At 48.8% G+C, this 24,876-nt stretch overlaps 1 protein-coding gene across 3 annotated transcripts in view; it reads left to right on the forward strand.

The window, feature by feature from the left end:
• Positions 1–24,876, forward strand: part of Runx1 (RUNX family transcription factor 1) — a 222,307-nt gene that overhangs the window by 123,598 nt on the left and 73,833 nt on the right. For all 3 annotated transcript variants that reach the window (XM_052158071.1, XM_052158073.1, XM_052158072.1), the window contains exons 3-4: positions 4,946–5,199; positions 11,373–11,529. In XM_052158071.1, coding sequence (XP_052014031.1) covers positions 4,946–5,199; positions 11,373–11,529 — 411 coding nt within the window. The remainder of the gene's footprint in view (positions 1–4,945; positions 5,200–11,372; positions 11,530–24,876) is intronic.

The raw sequence follows: 24,876 nt of genomic DNA on the forward strand, positions 1-24,876 counted from the left end.
AATTTGGACAATAGAGTATTACATTGGAGGGGTAATTTTGATTTAAGAGAACTTTTATTACATACATTTTATTTTGGAGATGATTTCATAGAACAAAACCTTCGGCTTTCTGGGACTACTTACAGTTAGACAGTCACATAAGGATGTAGAAAAATAAGTCAACAAACTGCTCTGTCCTCCATTGGAATGGTTGCCCGCCTCCCACTGAATCAAATATTACTTTTTAAATTTATGGTAGAAAGCCCAAAGCCCTTCCTGCTCTCTTTTAAACCCCCCCCCCCCAGCAACAAATTTGCTACACTGTCACACAGTAGCAGCTTAAACAAATCTTTCCTTTACAGGTTTTTTTTAATCATGTAAATTTTAGTGCTACTCTGGGGGAAGCCTGGAAGTGAAGGTTGTAAACCTTTCTTTCCTTTCGCTCTGGCTCTCGCTCTCGGGGAGGCCAGAGAGGGAAGGTGTTCATTGGCGCTGAAATGCGCACTGGGTGGGAAGGGATTCCTCGGTCCCCTCTCCCGCTGCAGGATGAGCATGAACGCAGTCCAAAGCCTTGAGGACTAAATGTGTGTGGCGCCCCTCGGTAGAGCCGTAGCTGAGCGCTTGCTGTTTGCTGTTCTGCAGTAAAGAGGAGGGAATGATTTTGTTTGTTTGTGCTTTTCAAGTGTGCGTCAAGTGGCTCAGTGACAACCTGCACAGGTCCAGGGATGCCAGAGGCCATGTTTTTGCAGTTTTCCTTGCTTTATCATTGTCGGGCTTCGAACTTAGTAACTCGGCGGACCAGCGCTCAAAGTGCGGACCTTGAAAGCTAAGCTTGGTGTGGTACTGTAACTACCTTTCCTAGGCTTCTGCCAGGCAGACAACCCTAAACCCCATGTAGGGTTTGAGGCTTTAAGCAGGGGCCTGGCTCCAAGGCTTTCTTTAACCGTTTGAAGGGTTGGAAAGACACCCCTTCCCCCAGTCAAGATCCAATGTTGTCTCTGCCACACTGTTCTGATCCAGCCCTGTGGATCCCTGTGGATGCGCTCAGCTGTGGCCCCAGGAGCACTAGATCTAGAGCTCCTTAAAAATGCATTTGAGGGCAGTCTACCTTCCACTGGCCATGAACTCCCCAGTAGAGCCGGCATATCTGGAACCTGGGCGCGCACTAGGAAGCTGTGGCCCCAATAGGGGAGCGCAGCCTGCAGGATGGTGACTGCTAGGTCTAAGGCCACTCAAGCAAGGGGCATGGGGGAGGAGCGCGTGTTAGGGAACATTTAGGGAGTTGACACCTGAAATAGGACTTCTCTGAGATTCGTTTTAAAAGAAAAGCAAAGAAGTTTTCTTCTCAAAGCTCTTCTCAAAGCTCCGGATCCCCACCACCACCACTACCAAATGCCAGGAGAACACTGAGTTTTCCCCTACTGACACGATCTTAGTGCTGAAGGAGGAAAGTAGGGTCCACTCGGGAAATTACAGAAGGCTGGAGAAGTTGAGCCTTCGCTGGCGCTCGCTGGACACCTGAAGAACGCATGGTCCTGAACTAACATAAGGCGGAGCCTAGGCAAAGAAGCTGTGAGAAGAGATGAGACCCTAATCTCTCAGTGGATCACCGCAGTAGACACTCACCAGCTGGGGGATTCCCATGAAGGCTGGCCCGGCTACCACCTCTGAGGGACGGGGGCGCTCAGGTGGGTTCTGGTGGCCACTTCCTAATGTTTGTCCCCAAACTTACAAGATCGATCCTAAGGATCTCCAGGTGAGACGGATCCCTGCGCTGTCCGGGCGTACCCAGTGCCCAGCCTGGCTTCCCAGGGCTCCTAACGAGGGCCGCTGCTGCCCCCTAGCGTCCACCTCGAGCCCCGACAGGACCGTGAAAGGCCTGCCCAGTGCTCCACTCCGCCAGCTCCTACCCGCCTGGGGCAAGAGAAGCGGGCCCCAAACTTCGGACAAGGCCTCTGTACCGGGACCTCCACAACTTCTTCCTCCTCCTCTGAACCCAGGCTGCGCGGATGCATGCGGAGGGAAGACACACGTGGGGACCAGCCGGGGACCGGAGCACAGATGGAAGTGGAGGGGTTCGGTCTTATGTGGACAGTGGCGGGCTTCATGGAGTGGGTAGTAAGAGTCTGGGAGGAAGCAAGGCCCAGGAGAAGTAAGGGACCCCGAGCACAGGCCAGCTGCTCCGGCTGGGGACAGAAGCGGGCCGCACGTCAAGCAGGAAGGGGACCCTTAAAGCTCGGAGAAAATGCGCTCGGCGCCGCGGGTACGGACAAGGTGGGGGAGGTGCCCCCTCACTGCGCAAGCGGGGTGCGTTCAGCGCCTAAAGGAAAGCTCCGGCCTCCCCCCGGAGCTGGAGGGTGGATGCGAGATCGGGAGTTCGGGGTGACCTGAAAGCAAAAATACTTTCAACTTTTTTGTAGTCTGGGGTTCTTGGAGGCCTTGGTTAGAAAACTATCTTCTCTCCAGCCGCTGCGCACACTCAGAACGCGGCGCGCTGCGTAATCAAGCCGCAGCCCAGTCGCAGAGAAAAGACACTAAATAAAGCAACTCTACGAAGGAGAGAATGCTTAAACCCCAAAACTTCTGCGGCGGAGCAGCGGCTGGCCATATTTAAATGACTCGGTGCCACTTCGCCTCAGCTTCCAGCCTGGCCCAGGGAGGCACTCAGAGCCTCCCCACCCGGCCATCAGCCCTCCGGCCCTCTTGCGGCCGAATCCCACTCAGTCCTCCTAGGACCCGGAGCCTTGGCCCATGGACTGCAATGCAAGGCTGCCTGGGGACCACTCCCGGATGCCAGCCCGGGTCCCGGGAGCCTCGCGGTGGCAGCTATGTGTCCAGGGCACACAGGGCGTCTCCCTCCCGCCGATCTCCAGGCCCAGGGCTTCTCCCGGCGCAGCTCGCGGTCCCCAAGCCCGACCGGTCTCTCGATTCCTGTTTCGGGGTCTCCAGGACAGTGGCCGCCCGTGGCGCCGCTGCGTCCTGCAAACCCACCCAGGGCGAGTGCGATAGCGCTCGTGGCTGCCTAGCGTGGGGTCTGAACCTGGGCCTGGCTTCGGGCGAACATGGAAGCGTGTGCATTTGTGTGCGGGGTCGGCGTGGGTGCGGGAGCTGGGGCCGTAGGGGCTGCCACCAAGTCCCGGCCCGGGCTGCGTACAGTAGCGCGCGGGGGCGCGCGGGCCAATTCCAGGAGCGCGGCAGCCGGCCGCGCCCAGGCTGATACCGGAAAGGCCTGTGATTGGCCGTCCGTCTCCCCTATGCAAACGAGCTGAGGGAATGGAATTCCTCGGGTCGGGCTTACAGTAAAAGCACGTTCATTTCCAGGCACTCTCATTCATAGAGCCAGCGGGCGCGGGCAGGACGGGCGCCCCGCGGCCGGACCCAGCCAGGGCACCACGCTGCCCGGCCCCGCGGCTGGCACTTCCACCCTGAGCTCCCGGAGACGCAAGAAAGTCACCCTTTGCGGCTCTTCCTAGATCTGCGTTGGATACTCCTTGTTTTCCTTTTCTTTCTTTTTTATTTCTTCTTTTTAAAAATTTTTTTGTCTCTTACTTTTGAATGAATCGGCTTCTAGGCTTTGGATGTTTCAACTTCTCTCCTGGCTGTGAACTTTTCTCCGATTGTTTCTTTTGACAACTGCGGGAGAAAGTGTTCCGGGCTTCCAGGCGAGCGGTGAAGTTGCGTGTGCGTGGCAGGGTGCGTGGGAGTGAGCGTGTGTAACTCGAGCCTACTGGTCTAGCGTGCCTCCTCTCAGGCCCGCTCCACCTGCTGCGGTTACACGGCGCTCGCCCGTGGGTATTTGTGCGCCCCAGCAGAAAACCAGCCAGCGCCGAGCGACGTTGGGGGAAGATCATCTTGCTACTGCCAGAGTCTGGGCTGACTCACTCAACCAATGTAGACTGTGGCTGACTTCCGAAGAGTGCGTGTCTGCCTGTGTGTGTGACCCAACTGCGGCTCAACTCCCACCAAACCACAGGATCAGCCACAAACTTAACCAGCGTTCTCAAACCAGAGTCCTCAGCTGTGGGAAGCTCTACCCTGAGTGTCATCGAGTTTAATTTTTTTTAAAAGAATAGTTAGAGATTTTTGTAAAGCACTGACCATTTATTTGGCCAGAATTTATTGAGAGAACAATGACAAGTGATTCTATCCCAGCCTTCCAACTACTGAAGCTGATTTTCAAGGCTACTTAAGGAAAAAAAAAACTGCAGCAAACATTAATGGATTTCTGTTGTGTTTAAATTCTCTACAGATTGTACTGTAAATATTTTATGAAGTAGATCATATGTATATATTTATATATACGGGCACATACATTAGTGGCACAATCTTTTAAAGTTGCGGCTCTTGCTTTTGAGAAACGAAGTGAGTTTTTCATGGTAAGAGGGGCGCCCTGTATGGAAGACACTCCTAAGTTTTGTATTTTGTTGAGACTCTAAACAAAACTGACCGGCAAGAAAGAAAAACAAACTGACAGGCAATTAACTGCTGGAACTTCCAAATCTAGTTTTTGCTGGTCTTTTTTTTTTTTTTTTTTTTTTTTTTTTTTTTTTTTTTTTTTTTTTTTTTGCTGTTGTTGTTCTGCGCATAAATATTTTAGGACGTGTACGGGAATTTTGCCTCCGGGACCGTTTGTAATAGCCAAAGACTGAACTTCAACTCAAAGCGAGGCTCCTTTGGGCATTTGACTTTGAATTCTGGTTGCCCACTTTTTAATGCACTAAGCGGCCGGTTGCTAACCCTGCTTGGGTGTGAGGCCGATCCGCGTAACTAGATCTCAGTCCGGGACTGGTGGTAATTTAGTCTCCTTCTACCCCCCACAACCCTCCGGTAGTAATAAAGGATCCTGAACTTGTATGTTGGTCTCCCGGGAGCAACTTGCAGAAGATCCGAGCCCCTGTCGCCGTCTAGTAGGAGCTGTTTTCAGGGTCCTTACTCAATCGGCTTGTTGTGATGCGTATCCCCGTAGATGCCAGCACGAGCCGCCGCTTCACGCCGCCTTCCACCGCGCTGAGCCCCGGCAAGATGAGCGAGGCGCTGCCGCTGGGCGCCCCGGATGGCGGCGCCGCCCTGGCCAGCAAGCTGAGGAGCGGCGACCGCAGCATGGTGGAGGTACTAGCTGACCACCCAGGCGAGCTGGTGCGCACCGACAGCCCCAACTTCCTCTGCTCCGTGCTGCCCACTCACTGGCGCTGCAACAAGACCCTGCCCATCGCTTTCAAGGTACTCCTGCCTGGAGAGGGTGGCGGGAGGCGCAGGTGGAGGCCAGCGGGTGGCCAGAGTGAGCCTAGGCGGCCGAGGCTAGGGCGGCTTCCAGAGGAGGCTCCTCTGGTCCTCCTCAATGAGTTTGGGATGTGGGGCGGGGGGGGGGATGCTGCGTTGCCGTGGCGACCCTCGGGAGGGGCCCACCTTAGCCAGCCTCAGAAGTGTTCAAGAGGGAATTTTAAAAAGAAAAAAATCAGGATAATCCCAGAACATCTCTTCAAGGGCCTTCCTTATCTTTGCTACGAATTAGAAAAAGTTAGAACCTTGGAGCGGGCCCGTCCATCTTTCTTAGGCTCCCCGGGCCTCGGTATGAACACCCAGACCGTTTTGTATCTCTCAATGAAGGCATCAGGAAATAAAATAAGAGATGCTTTAATACCTTCTGGTCGATAAAAGTAAGCCAAGGGAAATAGCCAGGGATCCCACCCCACCCCCTTCGCTTTTTTTAACCGCCCTATAGGATTCAGCGTGTCCAAAGTCCGCGGCAAGCGTAGTTAAGTTTGCCAAAGTCCGGGGGAGTTTTTCGAGCCTGTAGCCTGCTTCTGCCAGAAGCCGCAAGTAGGGAATCCTGTTGCTTTTTCTGGAACCCTCCAGAATATTATCGCTGGCTCACCTAAATTAAACCCCGGGCAAGAAAGGTGACGAGGCGTCTTCCGACGCCTGGAAAGGTCCAGTCTGGCAGCTTTTCTGTTAGAGGAGGGGGCCCTGCGGACGCGGCAACTTCAGGTGGGCAGCTCCCGTCAGTCCGGTCGCTTTTCACCCCGATCTCGCCCTGGCTTTGAGTTGCCTCTAAAACTTGGCCTTCAGAAGCCGTATATAAACAACCTCGGGCGGTTTAAAAAAAAAAAAAAAAAAAAAAAAAAAAAAAAACCCAAAACAAAACAACCGCCCTACCACTCGGCAGGGGAGCTGGGGGGAATTTAGATTCTCTTCTTTGGTCTTCTCCGGCGGTGGGTTTTAAAAGGTACAACTGAAAGCAAATTGACTCCGTCAAGTTGTATTCTTTTAAAAGGCTAATGAAGGCGGGGGGCGGGGGGGGGGGGGGGGACCCAAAGTGAAGCTACTCTTTTTTTTTTCCAATTTAGCTGAATAATTATCTCTTTTAGGAGGGAGATTAATTTAATTTTAAGCTTTTCGTAGTTCCAGGCCTCAGCTGGATCTTGATCTAATTACAATGAATAACCTCGCTTTTTGAAAAGTGCTTCCCGGGTTCCCTTTTTTATGCTAAAAAGCACCATCCACATTTTTTTAAAAAATCACTGAAGTAGAATTTGCTACCGACTCTGACTATAGAATTGCTGACTTTAGTAACTATTTTGAAAGCAACTTTTTAAAGGGGATAGAGGTGGGGTTGAGAGTCTGAAGGGGAACCAGGCACCCGGTTTTTCCTTCCCTTCCAGTTATTTGAGAACCCATCCCAATTCCTTTAGAAAAAAAAAAGGTTTAGCTGCTGTTGTCTTCTGTTTACCCTGAGAGGGACCTGACTGGGCTCAGCCTTAAGGTTACTTTCAGAGAACTGAGAGAAGTCAAGCTATTGTAGTCAACCAAGGGCCAGTTAAGGTAAGTTTCCCTGAACAGTGGAGCTAAAGGGACTTGTGGCTTCCTTGAGGAAGAAATTGGGACCTTTCCTGAGCTTGTTGTTGTTGTTGTTGTGTCTGCTGCTATACTTCTTCTGCCAAAGAATCCCAGTTTATCCAGACACGAAATAATTGATTTTTGAAATGGTCTTCAGGAGTTGACGTGAGACAGCCTCGAGCTACCCCATGGAAATGTTTATTTTTTTCTTTCGAAGGAACGAAAGACTGTACACATTTCTTTTACAAGCCACGAAAAATTTCCTTTTAACAAAAAATAATCACTGCCGTAGAGACTCCCTTTTACAAATGATTTTGGAAAACCTGCTTCTAAAAGGAACTCGGTGTGTTTTCCTGAGTGACAGCCAGTAGCCATGACCAAGGTCACAGTGGACAGGGAAGTTGAAAAATCAGACCGCTGGATTAATATCTGTCACCACCTATGCTGTCCCACAGAGGAAGGGCTGCTTCAAGGAGCTCAGCACCTTGCTGACCCCAGTCAGTTCATGGAATTTGTGGAGGGAAAGGAGATTTAAAGGTTGGGTTTAAGAGGACTTCAAGACAAACCAGCATCCTTGCTGTATTCGCTCCGGGTCCCTGGCCCCTCGTGGGCCAGCTCCTACTAAACACACTGAAGCAGTTCCTACCAAAAATGTTTCTTTACATTTACATTTGAATTAAGATCCTGGAATCTCTTTAGGGGTTAATCCTGCAGGAATTATCTTATTCCTGATAACCCAGATAAAGTTCAGATTATGTGAAGCAGTGATCAGATCACCAGAATCTTCGGGAATTTTGTTAAGTCCTCTGCTTTAATCTTCAGAATTATCAGGAGATTTAAAATCATGAATTCCCTTGAAAATAGATTAAAATTATTCTAATTGGCCCTCCTAGCCTCTACCCCTCTTTCCACCTATAGACCCTGTATCTTAGCATAGAAGAAACACTTGATTTCACTGCTGAGAAATAGAGAAATCAGCTACATACTATGCAGTATTTGCAGATGCTGCCTACAAAGTTGTCTAGGTGACTTGCGATAGATTTTGTAATTCTGTAATAGAATAGTTTAGCCCCTGGTACGCCAGAGTGCAAAAATATAAACATACCTTCAGCTAGGAAGTGCAAAGACCATGGATGCTGATGGAATATGCTTCTCATAAAAATGAATAAACACATAAAACTCTGGCAGGAAGACCATGGTCCCTAGCTATGCATTAAATGTCATCTCGGATAAATTCTACGTTCCACTCCACAGGCTCTTTGAAACTCTGGAAGATTAGGGAATTTGAGGTAAATAAGTTGGAAAATGCCAGTTTCAAGCTAAGAACAGGCTAGCCAAGAACAGTGCTGGGAAACCCTCAGAGCAGAAAGGACAGCTGATATTTTGCCCAACTTCCTGATGCTTGAAGAACAGAGAAGTTCAACAAAATATGAGCTGTCTTTGGCCAGCAAGTCCCTTCATGTCTGTTTGGTCTGTGCTAAATGTAAATGGTTCTCTTGCCTTACCTATTGTTTAGAGCTTTTTACTGCAGATGCTGCTTTGTATTTCTGTTTGAAGTTTGGTTTCTTTTCATTCTTTTTATATCATCTCTTGGTGACAAAAATATATATCAAATTGGAAGACATCTTAGTTTTAAATAAAACAACAGCAGTACTAATAACCTAGCCTAAATGTGCTTGCTGTTGGTTTAATCACAGAGTTAAATGTCCCTCGATTTAATTTTGTCTCCTTCCCTTCTCTGTCAAAACTCTTTGGAGATAAATCAGAAAGCCAAAGAAGTGATTACTAAGGCCCCAGATCCCCCCTTCCCTCTTCCTTTAGAAACGAAGATGATGTAATATAAACTCCTAATTTTTTAGACTTTTGAATTCCAACATCAACAAGCTTTTCTTAGCCACCAGGGTCCTGTCATGCTGTAGATGCTGTAGAGGGCTTCCTGGGGTTGCCCTCTGGGTCATGAGGGATCACTGGAGCCACAGTGGTAAACTGAGGCACAGTGGGACACATCAGGAGTTCCCTGACTCAGCATGCCTTTGGGTGCTAGAGAACAGGATTTTAGCCTCTTAGGAGATATGGGCCCCAACTGTCTGACATTCGGTTTGGAAGCCTGGCTGTAGATTCAGTGCCCTGGGTGCCCAGGGGTGTTGAGATGAACTGGGAAGCCCAGGTCTCCACCGGGGAGATGACAGGGAAGAAGTGAAGCATTTTCACAGAGGGCATTTCTTCAGAGAGCGAACTGTGCAGGGGGGAAATGAAAATATCGACTTAAGAGATGGGAAAACATAGGCTGAAAACAGAATTTACAGGAGTAACATTTTGTAGGAGTAGAAAGAAAAGATAATAATGATCAATTAACCGAGCAGGGAGATTTATTTCAACGATGTTCTTTGAAACAAAAGAGTTGTCATATTACCACTCCTAATTAAAGGCCATCAAACACTTGTGGTGGGGTAGAAACATCTAATTACAGATTGCTTGGAGACTAAGCGTTTTAAAATCTCCTTTGTAGAAAACATGTCCAACAGTTGACGGCAAAGGGTTAACAGCAGAGGCAAGGGGCCACTGGGTCCTTTTTTTCACAAAGCAGTGAGTGAAAACAGATAAAAATTAAAAGAGAGAGCAAGATACACACCCAGTACCGGGGAGCAGTTCGTCCTGGTGATGTCCCAGGGTCCCTTCTGTCCATTTCTCAGGGTAGCTGGGGTCATTTCCTGGCTTGTGTTCTTTAGAACTCAGGAGATGGAGTAGCCACAATGAATAAAATCACCCAGATAGCCATCTGCAGGACACTGGGCAGTGGGAAGGAGACATGACTAAACACCGGGATGGCATGGCGGGAGCTTGATGTCCGATTAGCAAATCTGCAGCGGGCTTATTTCATACATAGGGAATGAGAAATACTCCCTCCGATAAACTGTGCAGCAGCCAGTGTACAAAAACTGAAAAAAATAAAATAAAAAACCAAAGTGGCAGCAGATGAAGAGATGGTCTGAGAAAACCTGCCTAAGGATGACCTCACAACTGAGATAAATAACAGAAATCTATCTCACTGCAGACTGACAACATGTGTCTGTTATGGTTGGAACAAACTGAACTTTAGGGCATTTCGACTTGAAATCCCATGGCCGCTTTGAAAATGGAACAGGGCAAATATAACCAAATCAAGCCAAAACTGAAAAAACTTTTAGCTGAAGTCAAAAGATGCCCTGCTAGGTGGTGCGCACCTGTAGACCCTGGCCTCACAGGCTAAGACCAGAGGACTGGGTGTTCAAGGCCCTTCTAGGCTATATCGTGAAACCACAGCTCCAAAACAAAACAAAAAGAATCAAATAGCAGCAGAGCAATGGATAAAGCTGTGTGAAACATTCTCAAGGAGTGTGCTTCAGAATGTTCTCATCTGACATTGACTACTTTTTGGTCTTCTGGATATAAAATAAGCTTATCTACGAGTTGTCTTCGAAACATAATAAGCCCCAACCTCCCCGATGGCAATAAAGGAATCCCTCACAACAGTTAATACAGATGTGAAGTTGCAGTCTGGTTCCTTTGATTTGAGGAGATTGGTTCAATCAGAGCATCTGCTGTTACTAAGGTCATCCCTTTTGTAATCAATAATAAATAAACGGCTTTTCTCCTTGGGTGCAAGGGCTCGCTGCTAGTGAGTGTCCGACAGCTGCAGGAAGCGGTGCCAGGGATTAACTGCAAATGGGCAGTTTAAGTATTTCCAGATCGCTGGCACACACACCTGTAACCCCAGCACTAGCAAGGCAGGGACAGAAAGATCAGGGGTTCAAGATCACTTTCTGTTATTCAGTGAGCATGGGGCCAGCCTGGGGTATCTGAAACCCTGCCTCAAAAAAAACCCAAAAACCAACCAACCAAACAAACAAACAAAACCAGTAGCAAATTCAGAGCAGAACTGAACTTGAATACTTTTGTCCAGGTGTCTTTAGGTACAGCAAGGGAGGTCCAAACAAGTAAAGGGGGGGGGGGGGCAGAGAGATGGCTCAGTAGTTAAGAACGTGACACAGGATACAGAGAATGGTTCTGATTCCCAGAACCTATGTTGGGTGGCCCGCATCTGCCCACAACGGCAGTCCTCTCTGCACCTCTGGCCTTCATGGCCGGCTCCCAAGAACATGCCCACTGACATACACTTCATTCAGAATACTAAAATAAATCTTTTTTAAAAGTGGATTAGATCACAAGTGTACAAACACAAGACTTACCGTCTTTTAGAGGTCTTACAAGATAACCTGTACTGATGAGAAACGGTAGCTTTTCAGAGCCTCTGTCCCCACTTGTCTTGTCCCCACTGTGACCTTATGTGGCTTGTCCCCCCTTTAATCTCAATGCCTTCCTTATTTGAAAATCCACACCCATCTGTGCATCTCAGAACTCGCAGCCAGCCATTTCTGTCACAGTGTTCGTGTTATGACGGTTCTTCTAAAAACTGGAAAGCATCACCATGAAGCAGAACAATTGCTGTACAAATGACACAGCCGGATATCTGGGACAGCACTGATGCCTGCATTTGTCCCTTGGTTGGTGTCTAGGTGGTAGCGCTGGGGGACGTTCCGGATGGCACTCTGGTCACCGTCATGGCTGGCAATGATGAAAACTACTCGGCAGAACTGAGAAACGCTACCGCAGCCATGAAGAACCAGGTGGCACGATTCAACGACCTCAGGTTTGTCGGTCGGAGTGGTAGAGGTGCGTATCTGTCACGGATGGGCGTGAAATTCGAACCCAGGGTTTCCAACTAGTAGTGGTGTCTTATTATTGATGCCATATAATAATATTTACTTGAAATATTATTTATTTGAAAGTTAGTCCATATCAACAGGATATTATCACATTTGATGACTACTTACGTTTGATGACTACATTGGCTTGCAACAGGCTTGGAGTGCACAGTGTGCAATCAATCCACGAATTGTGGATTCAATAAATTCAATAAAACATTCCACCATTTTTTTTCTAAAATCAGATAAGTGAGCAAACCTCCCCAAAATGAGGACTGAGATTGTATAATGGGTGGTCACCATGGAACAATCAAAGCCATGAGCCTTTATAGCATCTGGTGCTTGTGCATCCTAGGACATGCAACAGGGTTTCGTTTGGTCACATCAATAATTTGGGGGAACCCTTATTAATATGGTTTTAAGCAAGCATATATTACTAGGATAAAAAAAATGGCGTCTTATTGGTACAGTTGAGAACAATGTGACTTTCATGGTGTTTTCTTTTTGAAGCTTATTACATTTTGGTGGGAGAAGCCAGACTCACTTCACATTTAGATGACGATCGTGTTAGTCCAGATTATTACTTAGTCCAGCTGGACACGCAGTTTTATTAGGCCTCACCTTTAACCGGTTCTTAGGAGGAGCCTGGTCCCACTGTAGGGTTCTCTGCCTTCTGGTCATCTTTCAGGGGCTGTGTTTTCATTTCAAGGAGCTATGGCATATTTTACAAACATCAGCAAGTAGTGAGAATCTAGGAGCAAGGGGCCTTTGTTTGAAGTCTCACCTTTGTTTGTAGAGTTGAATGAGCATGTCTGTAAATGGGACTTCTAGCTTAATCAAAACGAAATGGCATCTGTCTAAGGAATACTGTCAGTTCTCACAGAGGGGAAGACACAGGAAGGGGCTAGTCGTGTCCGTAGTCCGTAGCTCAGTGGTAGAGCACCTCCCTCACATGTGTAAGGCCTTCGGTTTGATCCCAGCACCGAGCAAGCAAAACAAAACAGGCAGAGTGACAACCATGGAAACTGTCAAGCAAAGGGATCGTTGCTACTGGTCCTGAAGGCATCCGAAACAGTAGAAATCCCATGTTTGTAGTGGGAAAGAGGAGAGGGTTAAGTGTGTGAGCCTGGGCTTCTGTGTTTGCCTACCCCACCCCAGATGCCCAGGGCATTTTCAGAATAACGCCACAGCTGGAGAGAAAAATTAGAGCACATAGAACGTTATTGAAAATATGTGTTCACACTACTATGCTAATAATAGGGTGATTGAAAGAAGTCTATCCACTTAGCGAAGGTCGGTGAGAGCCTGCGCCTTTAAAGTGGATCCACTTGTTATACTGAAAGTCTGCCTTTCAGCAAATGGAATTCGCATTACGGTTCCGAGGCATGTGTTTAGAAAACATCATGAAGGTCTCAGATGAGTCTCTGGCCAAGTGGCTGGGAGGCCGAGAAGAAAGGAAGAAAGACCCCATAGCCAGGCCACACCCACCTAGGAACTACAGCTTTTAGGAATGGCTAGCTGGGTTGCCGGTGAACCTGTGCCTACACTCCTGGGCATCTAAGTGAGTCTTTTTGTCAGGCTTGGCTGTGGAAGTTTCAAAGGCTATCTAATGGCCTATTCCAGTGACATTTTCCCACAGGGTATCGCATGGTGGCTTTGTGATGGCTGTCTCAGCCAGTTGATGATAATCAAGAGTGGGGTTTTCAAAGCAGCAGCGTGCTTACCTTTGCAGTGTGGAGAGCTGGTCTATCCCTCTCTGGCCATTTCTGTTTTGAGTGGGTGACTAATAGGTGCTGGTGTTTACCTGAGGAACGGCGGACTGTTTCCCCAAGGTGTGGAGTGTTTGCATTCTCCTGCCTGATTTGTGCCAGAGTGCACTGAGTTTGCATCCCCCCCCCCCCCAAGGAAAACAGCAGCACCCAAGGCCAGGATGTCTTCCCATACCCTGGAATGAAAAAATTAATCAGATGCAAAAAATTGGATTATATTTGACTTAAGCAGGCTCTCCTCTTCATGAGTGGTAACAAGTAATTAAAACTCAGGAGGGCTAATTGACCACTCGACCCAGTTACAGTTTCTATATATAACGTTGGTCTTGAGTTTTTTACGGCTTAAATTTTTTATGTCAATAACAAGGCAAGTGAGCTCTTGTTAAAATGAGCATGGTTTTATCTCATAATTTCACTTTGTAGTCACAAAATATGATTTTACTTCCCAAGCCATCAAAGCCTGCTGGACATTCCCCACCCCCTCTCTTTCTCTTTCTTTCTCTCTTCTCTCTTTCTCTCTTGTGATTTGCTTCCCATTAGAAACTGAAGAGACGACTCTCACTAATTCTCACAATTAGCCCTAATCTCCCTGGCTGAACCTTTAAAGGCTGCATTACGCTTTATCGAGCCGTCGTAAGACTCAACTATTTCATTTTCTGTTTTTTTTTTTTAAAATATGCCTAAAAATATGCCCTCAGAGGCCATACACTGGCCCAGAAGGTCCTGGCCTTTCATTCATCCATCCACATTCCTTAAGGTCAGTGTGGGGTTGGGTCAGTGATGGCTTCTCTGAGGGACCTGGGACTCAGTGCCGGATGAAAGGTAGAGGCGATATGAATGGACACCCCTTTCTTTTTACCACACGCCAGATGTTGGGGATTGTGACCCTCACAGAAACTGCCAGTTAACCAGGGAAGGATTTTTCTCTTTTCCAAGAAATGGATCTGTCTGGGTGCTGGCTGACGGCCAACTGCACAACTCCTAACCTCAGGTTCAGCCTGTGACTGGGAAAACCTGCCTGTCTGGCTTCTAAGGCCTGGCGGCCTGCTGGCCCCTGTGAAAGCTGGTGACAGAAGAGGAAGCTCAGGCCTTCTTCCTCTGTGACGACGGCTCCCTCCTGCTCTCTTGGGTAGTTCAGATCCGGTCTGGGTGTATCACCCTTAGGAATGTTTCTCCCTTTGATTCCCGATCTGCACGTTGATTATCTGTGGCTCTACAAAGGAAGAAGTGATAGCTGCTCCCAGCTGGGAGTTTAGGGTGGGGTAAGACCTGAGGGGATCCTCAGAGACCCTCTGAAGTTCAGAGATTAGGAGGGCGCTCAGGTGGCTGTCCAGAACAATATATGCCTTAGTCACAGGGCCTGAGACTATCAGTCATCTCCGAGTTCAGGGTCAACAAGAAATCTCTTTGATAAGGTTAATTAGCTGGGCCTTTTTCTCATCTATAACCTGCTCCCGTGAGCAAGGGTGTGAGGTGACAGACGTTTAAGAAACCTTGGCAGTGGCATCTGCAAACACCACCCATTTCCTGCTGGAGTATTTTTACCAGCTGCCAAAGAATCAATCCATCAGTGAGTTTAACTTTAATGATGTCTGTCACTGGGAACCAGAGCATGCAACTACCAAATATGACAATAACTGTGTCGCAGATGTAAAAGAGGGAGACCAGAGCCAATTCCATAGTTCCAAGACTACGATTTTTTTAATCTTTGGGAGATGTCATAGATAATTCTGAAAATACTCCCAAAGACTTCCCAAGGTCCAAAAAATGCACACGTGCCCAGATTTCTGTGGGCAGCTTAGTTTCCAGTTTGTCTGTGGCTCTCCTGGGACGTGCGGATCCTAAAACGTGGGGATTTGGAATGTGTCTTAGACTGTGGAAGGTCAGCTCAACGCCAAGTCTTAAACACAGCACTTATCCAGAAAATAAATATGCAAGAGAATCCACAAGGCCGACATTTTCCTGTGCCCCTCTGTTGTGTTGGTAGACTCAGAACCTGGTTGGTAGAGGTTAGGAAGGTATATCAATTTAAAAGGCCAGGGCAGGCCTCGGGTGGAGCACTAGACATACGGCTGAATGTAATCATCTGTGTGGGAGCGAAGCCATCATTGGCAGAGCAGTCTCTTCCCTAGTGACCGTCAGCCCTGGCTGCAGCGGCACGCACAGCCCCAGAAGACAAGTGTTCCGTTGCCTGCCAGGAAAAGGTTTCGTTTCTTAGTGGAATCTGCTGTTTACGCTGAGGTCCTGGCCACTCGGAGCTTGCCCATTTTGAAAACAGTGCTTTTCTGAAGTGAAATTCCTTCCTGGACTCTCAATGTTGACGTTTCCCCCCCTCGTGCACCCCCCCAGACATAATATTTATCCCATCACAGTCTGGGCTCCTTCATATTTGTACAGTGTCCTTAAGGCATTCCCATTCCCCCTTTCCGTGATTTGGGGTACAGTGTGGGATGTCGTCTCTCGGCTGAGCGGAAGGCTGTGGTGGAGACACATTTCGGGAAGGATAACCTGTGGCGCTCCGGACAGGGAGGGCTGTCCTAATGTGCTGGCTTTTACCGGAGAGTTGGTCTCAGTGACTCATGATGTTATCATAGGATCCATATCATTCTTTATTTGATCACGAATTCACAGAGGAAGAAGACATCCAACTGCCAGCCCCAGGGATGTTTCTCGGGGATCAGTTCACGGAAGCACTAGAAACTGGCTGTTGGGTCTCCTAGGGAGAAGAAGGAGAAGGAAAAAGTGTGAGCGTTGGTAAAATCCAGTGCCTGCTTTCCTTCCTTTTTCTTTCTGGTGTTTGGTCCACGGTTTGTAATAGCGCATGTAGTAAAATCTGTTTTCTTTGGATTTAACTGCGAACAAACAAGGGCAAAAATAAAAACCAAACAAATGCCAACAAAACTAAACGAAGCCAGGGCCCCTCAGAGAACAAGCCCTGGCCGGTCCTAGCAGACACTTCCTTTCTGTGGTAGGTCATCCAGCTTCACCCCGGAACTGATGGCCCTGACTCAGAACCTGCCTGTGTGGGTCAGGTTTCCCCTTCTCTTTATTGGACAGTAAGAGGGTTAGCAGCAGTTTCCTCAAGCAAGCTTCTCCCTGTCCCACTGGAAGCATGGGGTGGCCAGAGCCTTAGCAAGGACCAGGAGCTGCCTGCTGGACGCTGCCCCTGACGGAAAGTGTAGTGTCACGCTGCACCCCGTGGGTTTTATGGAGTGCCAGGCATGGTGTCACATAGCTTTTTGTGGCTGAGGTTATTTGCATGAATAAGATTTTTCCGTGTGGGGCAGAAGCTGCCCCTCCATGGAACCGCCCTTCCCCTCCCCTAGCAGTGAGTCTCCTTTAGTGAGCCAGCCCATGCTGGTCAGGACTGTAGACTATCAATGAGAAGGCTTCTGTGAGAGAAATAATGGTTGAGTGACTTTTAGAACTTCCTGTTTGACAGCGTCATAGACATAAACAGTGACCCAACTAGCCACTCAATGAGGCTAGTTCTAATAAATCAAGCTGCTTCTCTTCCTCTTCTTCCTCTTCCTCCTCCTTCTTCATTTTTCTCCTTTTCCTCATCTTCCTCCTCCTCTTCCTCTTCACCTTTTTGGTGCTGGGAGTAGGCTAGTTATGGAAGAATATATTCTGTTTCAGGATTTTTTTTAAGAAAAATTACTTGTTGAAGCAGAGAGATGGTGTAATGTCTGGTGAGTGTCTGCTCCCTGCTGATGATTATAAAACAAGCTGAGAACAGTAGGGGGTGTTTAAGAATGACTTTGGAGTCACCCTGGGTGTCTGGGGAAGGTTGGTCTAGAAACCTCCTCATTTGCTTCAGACATCTGCAGCCACTCAAGCCGTTTATCCAAAATGGCCCAGCCTTTGTAAATAACCCTCAGCACACCCTCTAATATAATTGACATCATGCCTAGATTACTTACGATAGCTAACAGAATATCGCTTACACATAAATAGTTGCTGTGGTATTGTTTAGGGAATGATAATGAAAAGTATAAGAAGTCCACGTGTGTGTTTAGTACAAATGGATTTCCATTTCACAGATATCTGTGACCTGCAACTTCTTGAATCCATGGGACCCATGGACTAGGGACCAGCTCTACTATAAATGTGGCATGGAGTTCTGTCGGTAGGCTTCGCTGGGCCCGTAGGCGGAAGAGTATATCCATGCGCCTTTACTTTCGGTGAGAGAGTTCTTGGACCAAAATCTTCTGGAAGATTGGGTCTGAGCTGCTAACATCCACTCACGTGAAGCCCCGGTCAAGCAATTAACAAGAATGACTGAGCAAGCTGTCTGTGAAAATGTCCCAGTGTGCCAGCTGCCTGGCAGGGATCGGGTGGAGAAGATAAGCTGTTCACATCCTGCCTGTGTTTATAAACACACGCTAGTGAGTTCGGGCGATGCCTCCGTGTCCTCCGTGGCCGGCTCTGCCGTGAATCTCACATCCACGTGTGGTTGGGGCTGGGGCTGAGGGGGTTGGGTGAAGCTAACAGTACCATTCAGCTTTGCTCTGCACTGTGTTGGGATCCCAGCTCACAGCCCAGCCTCTATTAGCCTATATCGGGCAGCCTATCTAGTTTGGGAACTTTAGTTACTGTGCCTAAACATTCTCCGGCTGCACGGATCCCTGGGAGTGTGCCGAGATCCCCACCCCCACCCCCGTGGTCTCCTGTGCCAGGCTCATGCTGTAAGCTGGAGCCCAGCGTGTTTTCCTCTGGCTTCCTGAGCCCGAGAGGAAACAGTCACTCTGGAGCCACAGAAACGCCACGGCTCTCAGAGAAGATGGAAGTGAATCTGAGGCAAATTTTCTGACTCAAAGTACTCCACACTTTTAGAGACTTAAATGAGACCTTCTTCATGAACACAAGGGCCCAGCTACACCACCTCCCCAACACCTGACCCCTGGAGGCCCAGGTTCAATCAATGGGAGAGCTGCCCAGTGTCCTCCCCGGAACTGAGTGTCCCTAATCAAGTCACCTTATGCAAAGGAAGAAGTTGTATGGAATTTATTCACATCCTTATCGGATCTTTGTGGATAAGACAAGAAGGGAGGGTCCGTTTGGAGGTAGAAAGGACTCCTGTTTGCTTACAGTGTTGGCTGTGGGTCTTCACAGACATTTTTATTTCTATTTGAGATGTTTGTATGGAGTATATTCAGCCTCTATCAGTTTCTTATATGAGAAGCTATCTGAACCTGGATCACTCATAAGGCCCGTCTTTTTAAAGACATCTCCAGAACCTGCAGTAAGAGCCCCATTTTCATCCTTGTATTCCAACTGCCACCTGGGAGGCAGGTCCTCTTCGCTTTCATTCCTAGGTCGGGGATTGATCAGTTTTGGTGAACCTCTTGCTTAGTGCATCTCAGCTGGGATGAGTTTTGACTCCTGAGGGACATTTAAAGAGGTCTGCAGATGGCTTTGATTGTCACACTCTGGGCTAGACTTCGACCAATTGGATAAGGCCTGAGATCTGCTAAACGCCCTATTATGTGCAGAATGGCCCCTCCCACCCCGACAAAGACCAAGTCTCAAACTTTAATCATGCCAAGACTGGGGAAGGCCGGACCCGACCCCGTGTTCCCCAGAGTTGTCCGTGCTCCCCAGAGTTATTAGATCTCCATCTCCCTTACTCGTCCTCCATCTCATTCTTCCTTCCTTGGGGGGAAAAACATGAAAATTTTAATTCATGGTATTCACACGGAATTAAAAAGGAGATAGGAGAATCTGGAGAAGTTCAAGATCACCCTTGGCTTTATTCACCCTTGGAATTCTAGACCAGCCCAGTCTAAGAAACTGTCTCTAAAAATAAGGAAAGAAAGAAAAAGAAAGAAAGAAAGAAAGAAAGAAAGAAAGAAAGAAAGAAAGAAAGAAAGAATAAAGGATGTTTTCAGAAGCCCAGAGGAATGAACTTTCATGGTATTCCCTTACCTCTGCCCAGTGGCACCCCCCTCCCGTGGGCAATTCCTGCCTGGCAGATAGGCGCCCACCCCTTAGGTCCCTGCTTAAGTTAGCTATTTAACTCTAGGCACTTGGCACTAATTGACAACTCTAGACTGTAGACTTTACCGGCTTCCTAATGGAGAGCAGAGCGGAAGTCTCCCATTGCCACCTAGCACCCCCATTGCCTTTAGGATGCTTTTCTATCCCAGGAAAATCAGAAAATCAGAGAAAGGCTGTGTCTTGCATTGCTGTGTGCTTGACGGCATACCTGCGATCCCCGCCTTCCTAGAGGTGACTATCTGAAGTATCTGCAGACACTATCAACCCTTCCCCGAGGGCAGGGAACTTCAGAACAACTTCCCTCTGCCCCCCCCCCCCCCCCCCATCACCACTCCTCTGCTTTTGTCCTTGGGAGGAGAAGGAACCTTGAAGACTGATTTCAGAGATAAAGGCCTGTTCCGGGTTAGGTAACTGCCTTCCCTGGGTCAGAACAAGCTGCCTCAAGTCTCCATCTGGGTCAGGTCTCTGCAGGGACAGTATCCCCGGAGAGACAGGGACATTGGCAGGGTCACTGATAGACCTGTTTCTGGTGGCTCCTTGGGAATTTCTGGGAGAGAAAGCTTCCAAGCCTTCCTTCCTCGCTGGCCTCCTGATCTTTGAGGGCCTGAAAGGGTTAATACCCAGCAGGCACTGAGACTTCAGATTAGCAATGGAAGAGATGAAATTAAATATGGACTGTAATACGAAGCACTGTTTTTCATGGGAAAAGAAGTTCTCCCAACTTAGCCAGTCCAACTCTTTTGTCCAACCATTAACAGCATGCAAATATTTATGATTCATACATGCCCCTTCTAATTCCCGTGTGTATTTTAACAATAAACAGTGCATTTCGACAATGGGACAGAATAATCCCTTTGTCCCGTGGCAGAGCTGTGCAGGCTGGCGCCCAGCAACATCGCATTCTTCCCCAGTGGTAACTGCTGTCTACACCCAAGCTCAGGGGAGGTTTGTGTCTGTGTGACCCGGGCATGTCCGAACGGTGCACCAGGCCATCCTGTGTCACCAGAAGCCATTCTTACCTCGTTGCTTTTGATGCTTCTCAAGGGAATGTTCACACTTGGGTTTTCTCTGGAGGACACACAGAGCGCCCAGAGAGCTGCTCTGCACCGGGGCTTGCTGCCCCCTCTCGCTGCACCATTTGTTGTCTTGCATTCTGGCCAAATTCCTAGGCTCCGGGTCACACTGAAGCCGCCCGGGGTTCTGACGCTTCATCACAATTCCACAGAAACATGCTTCTCTTTGGAGTGATTCCGCGGGTCTTTGGAAGGCGGTGTGAGGGAGTCTGAGACGTGGTCAGGACTCCCTGAGGTATGTGAGGCTTAGTTTTTTCCTCCTGTGTAGTAGGCAGTGGTGGTGCCTTTCATCCGGGCCTCACGGGGTTGATGATAATAATAATAATAATAATAATAATAATAATAGCAGCAAGATGGTGCACTTTTGAGGAGACTTAGGAGACAAGGTGGCTCCCTCTCCCACTGCCCCTCATCCATGACAAGAAACTTCTTGTTTTTCATTTGGTTTTTCAAGGCAGGGTTCCTCCCTGTAGCCCCAGCTATCCTGGAACTCACTCTGTAGACCAGGCTAGCCTCAAACTCAGAAATCCTCCTGCCTCTGTGGATTAAAGTGGTGGGATTAAAGGCGTGTGCCACCACTGCCCGGGTGACAAGGAACTTTTATCCCTTTGTTCTGCTAAGGACCTGGTAAAATGGAGGTGTCATAATACTGATGAATCAATGCATGCATAACAGTAATAAAACAACTAATCATCTTCTGGGTACTGTGTGTTCTGCATGTGTGATACACTTCTCTTCCCTGTCTGTTTGCTTACCCTGTCTCCTAAAGTCATTTATGGATACCTTCTCATTCATTCATTCATTCATTCATCTCTTTGCTTTTTTTTTTTTTTTTTGGAAACAGTAATTGTTTAGCCCAGGCTGTCCTGGAATTCACAGTGATCCTCCTGCCTCAGCCTCCCATGTCCCCATTCATCTATTCCTTGATTCATCGCACATCCATTGTGCACCCATTGTATTGGCGAGCACTAGAGGATCGTGAGTCAGCTGAAGAGACGTTCTCAAGGTCAGGGGTTCATGAGGGGTGACAGTGAAGCAGGCCTTCACTCTTCTGAGCAGACATCTCTGTGACAATGGGAAGGGCCAACAGGAGCAAATAAAAGTTGTGTGCAGCCTAGCGAAGGGCAGATGGCTTCCTCACGGAACTTGTCTCTCTTAATACCTGTGGGAGGCAACAGAGCATGCATTTGGTAGGGGCGTGGGGTGCACCTTACCTGTTGAAGATCCAAGAGATACTAGGGTGGCCTGCTCTGGAGGCCTTGGCATATGGTGGGGTGCGGATGCTTTGAGGTCCTTGACATCCATCCTGGGCACAGGGTCTGATGCTGGTGGCCTGGTGAACAGCTAACAACAGATCCTTAGCTAGAGAGGTACATCGCCAAACATGTGTGATACGCAAGCTTAGACTGCAGTATGCAGAGTAGAAAATGTGTTAGGGAGATGCTGGGGTACTCAGAGACCAGCCTAAGTCATTTCTCCTCTCAGGCAGCCTCAGATCTGTGCACGGAGAGCTCACGAATACCCCATTTAGTAAGTGTCACTGCCAGGGGGAGTTAGCGCCCCCCCCCCCCAGGCTGCCCTTCAACTTTCCTCTCCTCCTTCAGCATCCAGCCCACCAGCCCTTCCCCCCTTCCAGGCACAGGAAGCTGGTGAGCAGCAGGAGCTGCCGACCCCAACACTCCCCTCTCTTCTGAGTGCCCACACCCACACCCATACCCAGACTCCCTGCCGATCCCGCATGGGACGCTGCGTGCGTGCATGCGTGCGTGCGTGTGTGCGTGCGTGCGTGGGGCTCTAGGCCACAGGTGCATGCAGGGGCATTAGTCAGGCAGCCTTGGGAAACCTCTTTAGGGTTCTTCCCTGAATGACCCCTACACAAGCCAGATAGAGCAGCAGAGCCTGGGCAACCTGGGTATATCAACGAAAGAGGTCACTGCAGGGAAGGACGGAAGAGCATGTGGCCTTAGCCTAAAGAGACGCTTGTGCATGTCTGGGCTAAAAACAGGCTAGTCATCTGAGATAATGTGGGCGAGGATTCCAAATGAGTAAGACGGGAGAAAACAGGCAGCTCAGGGAAGGAAAGCAGAGTTCCGGGGACTATCTTGGTGCTTTGGTGCGGTGGGCACGTGATATAGGTGTCTGATCCACTTTTAGGACATTTCCCATAAGATGACAGAATCTATAGACGTCCCTAGAGCTTATTAAAACCGGCATAGGTACAGTATTTGTGTGTAGCCCGCTCACTCTCTCCTCTCCTGTATCTAGTTTATGTCACCTCAGGTTTCCTTACCATACCCGCCTCACAGCAGATCCATTATCTCCTGTATGCCCCAGCTGTGGTGGGCTGGACCCTCAGAGACAGACACAGGACCCACTGCTTTCATTTCTTCCCTAAGGTTGTTTTCGAGCCAGCACCCCAGGTACAGCCCTGCTTCCCAGGCAGAGGCAGCTGCCCCTGAAAGTCGTCAGCAGAACTCATTGATTCACTCTGTCAAACTTGTGTGCATGCTGTGTGTGAACATGTATGTGCAGGCATGTGTGGCAGCCGGTGGCTGCTGTCCGCATTCCTTCATCGCTTGCTTTTTTGAGGAAAGGTCTCTGACTGAACCTGGAGCACACCATTTCAACTGGCAGACTCCCAGATCTAGGGGGATCCCCCAAATCCAGGGGATTTGTATCAACCTCCAAGAATAGGGTTCTAGGTGCCTGCTGCCCACTGGCTCTCTACACAGGTTCTGGGGGTCCAGATACGGGTCTCCATGCTTGTGCACCAAGCTTACCTACTGAGCCACCCCCATCCCATCAGCCCCCTTTTTTATTTTTGGTTTGGTTTTTTGAGACAAGCTTTCTCTGTGTACCCCAGCTGTCCTGGAACTCACGTTGTAGACCAGGCTGACCTCAAACTCACAGAGATCTGCCTGCCTCTGCCTCCTGAGTGCTGGGATTAAAGGGGGCATCACCACCCCACCCCGCTCTATTTATTTTAAATAACATTAGAACAAAAGACACAAATAGGAGCCCGGGGCTCCACTGAGTCACTTACAGAGAACATCACGCGTGGCTTTCCCGTTCTCCAAGGGCGCTGCTCATTCTCAACCACTGGTCACTCCACGCAACCAGGCAAAGTTATTTCTATGGAGAACTGAGTTCTGTGCTTCAGGTTTTCAGTTAGGCTCTTGAGGCTTGGACATTGGCCAAGAGCAGGGACTCTGGTCTGCACTCTGCCTACACACACACACACACACACAGATGGACCGGATTAGGCCGGCTGGGCGCAGGGGCTCTTTGCACAAGGTCAGACATGGGCACAAACATCATTCAGCCTATGGGAGTCATGTAAGTCAAACGGCTTGTGTACTGCTCACAAGTCCTTAAATAAATTATGCGACTCTACTGTCAACAGATCATGGTGGAAATAGGAAGAGGAAGGGAAATAGAATGGACACAGCAATGACTGTTAGGAGGCACCCGTTGGAAAATAAGGGGGGAAAGGCCAAGTGCATTCTGGGAATATCCTGCAAACACGGAAGTCAACCCTGGAATCTAGGGAGGGAGCATTCATTAAAAGTCCCCCACCTGTGTGTGTGTGTGTGTGTGTGTGTGTGTGTGTGTGTAGGCATGCACATTTGTGTAAACATGTGTGGATCTCAGAGGACAACTTATGGGAACCAGTGTCTCCTTTTACAATATAGGTGTGCCAGGGATTGAACTCGGGTGACCGGACTGTGTCACAGGCGTTCCCCCACCAAGCCCTGTCACTGGCCTGGGTGCATTCATTTCAATGCTCCATTATTTATGTCCAGGATTAGACATAGCACAATCTACAGTCCCTGCAACCTTTGAGAATCTTTGGGGATTTCCTGAATTTGTGAAGAGCAGACCTCCCTCCCAGGCCTTCCTGGCTCTTTTGATTTTCCAAAGGCAACATTTTAAAAAGAAAGGAAGTTTCCTTTCACATGCTTTTGGTGCCTCCAGTAGCAAAGTGCAGGGGGCTCCCTCACGGAGGCAAGAGTGGAGGGATCTTGCCAGTACTGCATAAGGAAAATGGCCACCCCACATCCGCGGGGCTGAAGATCCTTTGTTTGGGTAATCTTCCTTTTCGTGACAAAGGGCAAGTTTCACATCCCCAGAAACAGTCCCCGAAAGGAGAAGGATGACTCATGCGTCCCAAGCTACACCAAAGAGAATGACAGTTAGTTAGGGAGACATTGAGAAATGGGGGATAGAGCAGCCCACCCACAGGCCAGACTGGGGGCTAGCCCTGACCCAGCCAGCTTGGAGGGCGGGCGGGCGGGGCAGGGGGCAAGCTGGAATGTAGTGATGTTTAGAGCCTGAGCAAGAAGTGGCTTCCAGCCGCCTACCTTCTTGCTTACTTTTTGTTTCCTGCTGTCAGTTCTCCTGGGGGAGGTGGTATACAGTGTTACAGTATCTCCATCCTGTGGTTTAGTCATTTGCTAGATGCCAGGGGAAGCA

This window comes from Apodemus sylvaticus, chromosome 15 (assembly GCF_947179515.1).
Source record: "Apodemus sylvaticus chromosome 15, mApoSyl1.1, whole genome shotgun sequence".
NCBI lineage: Eukaryota > Metazoa > Chordata > Mammalia > Rodentia > Muridae > Apodemus > Apodemus sylvaticus.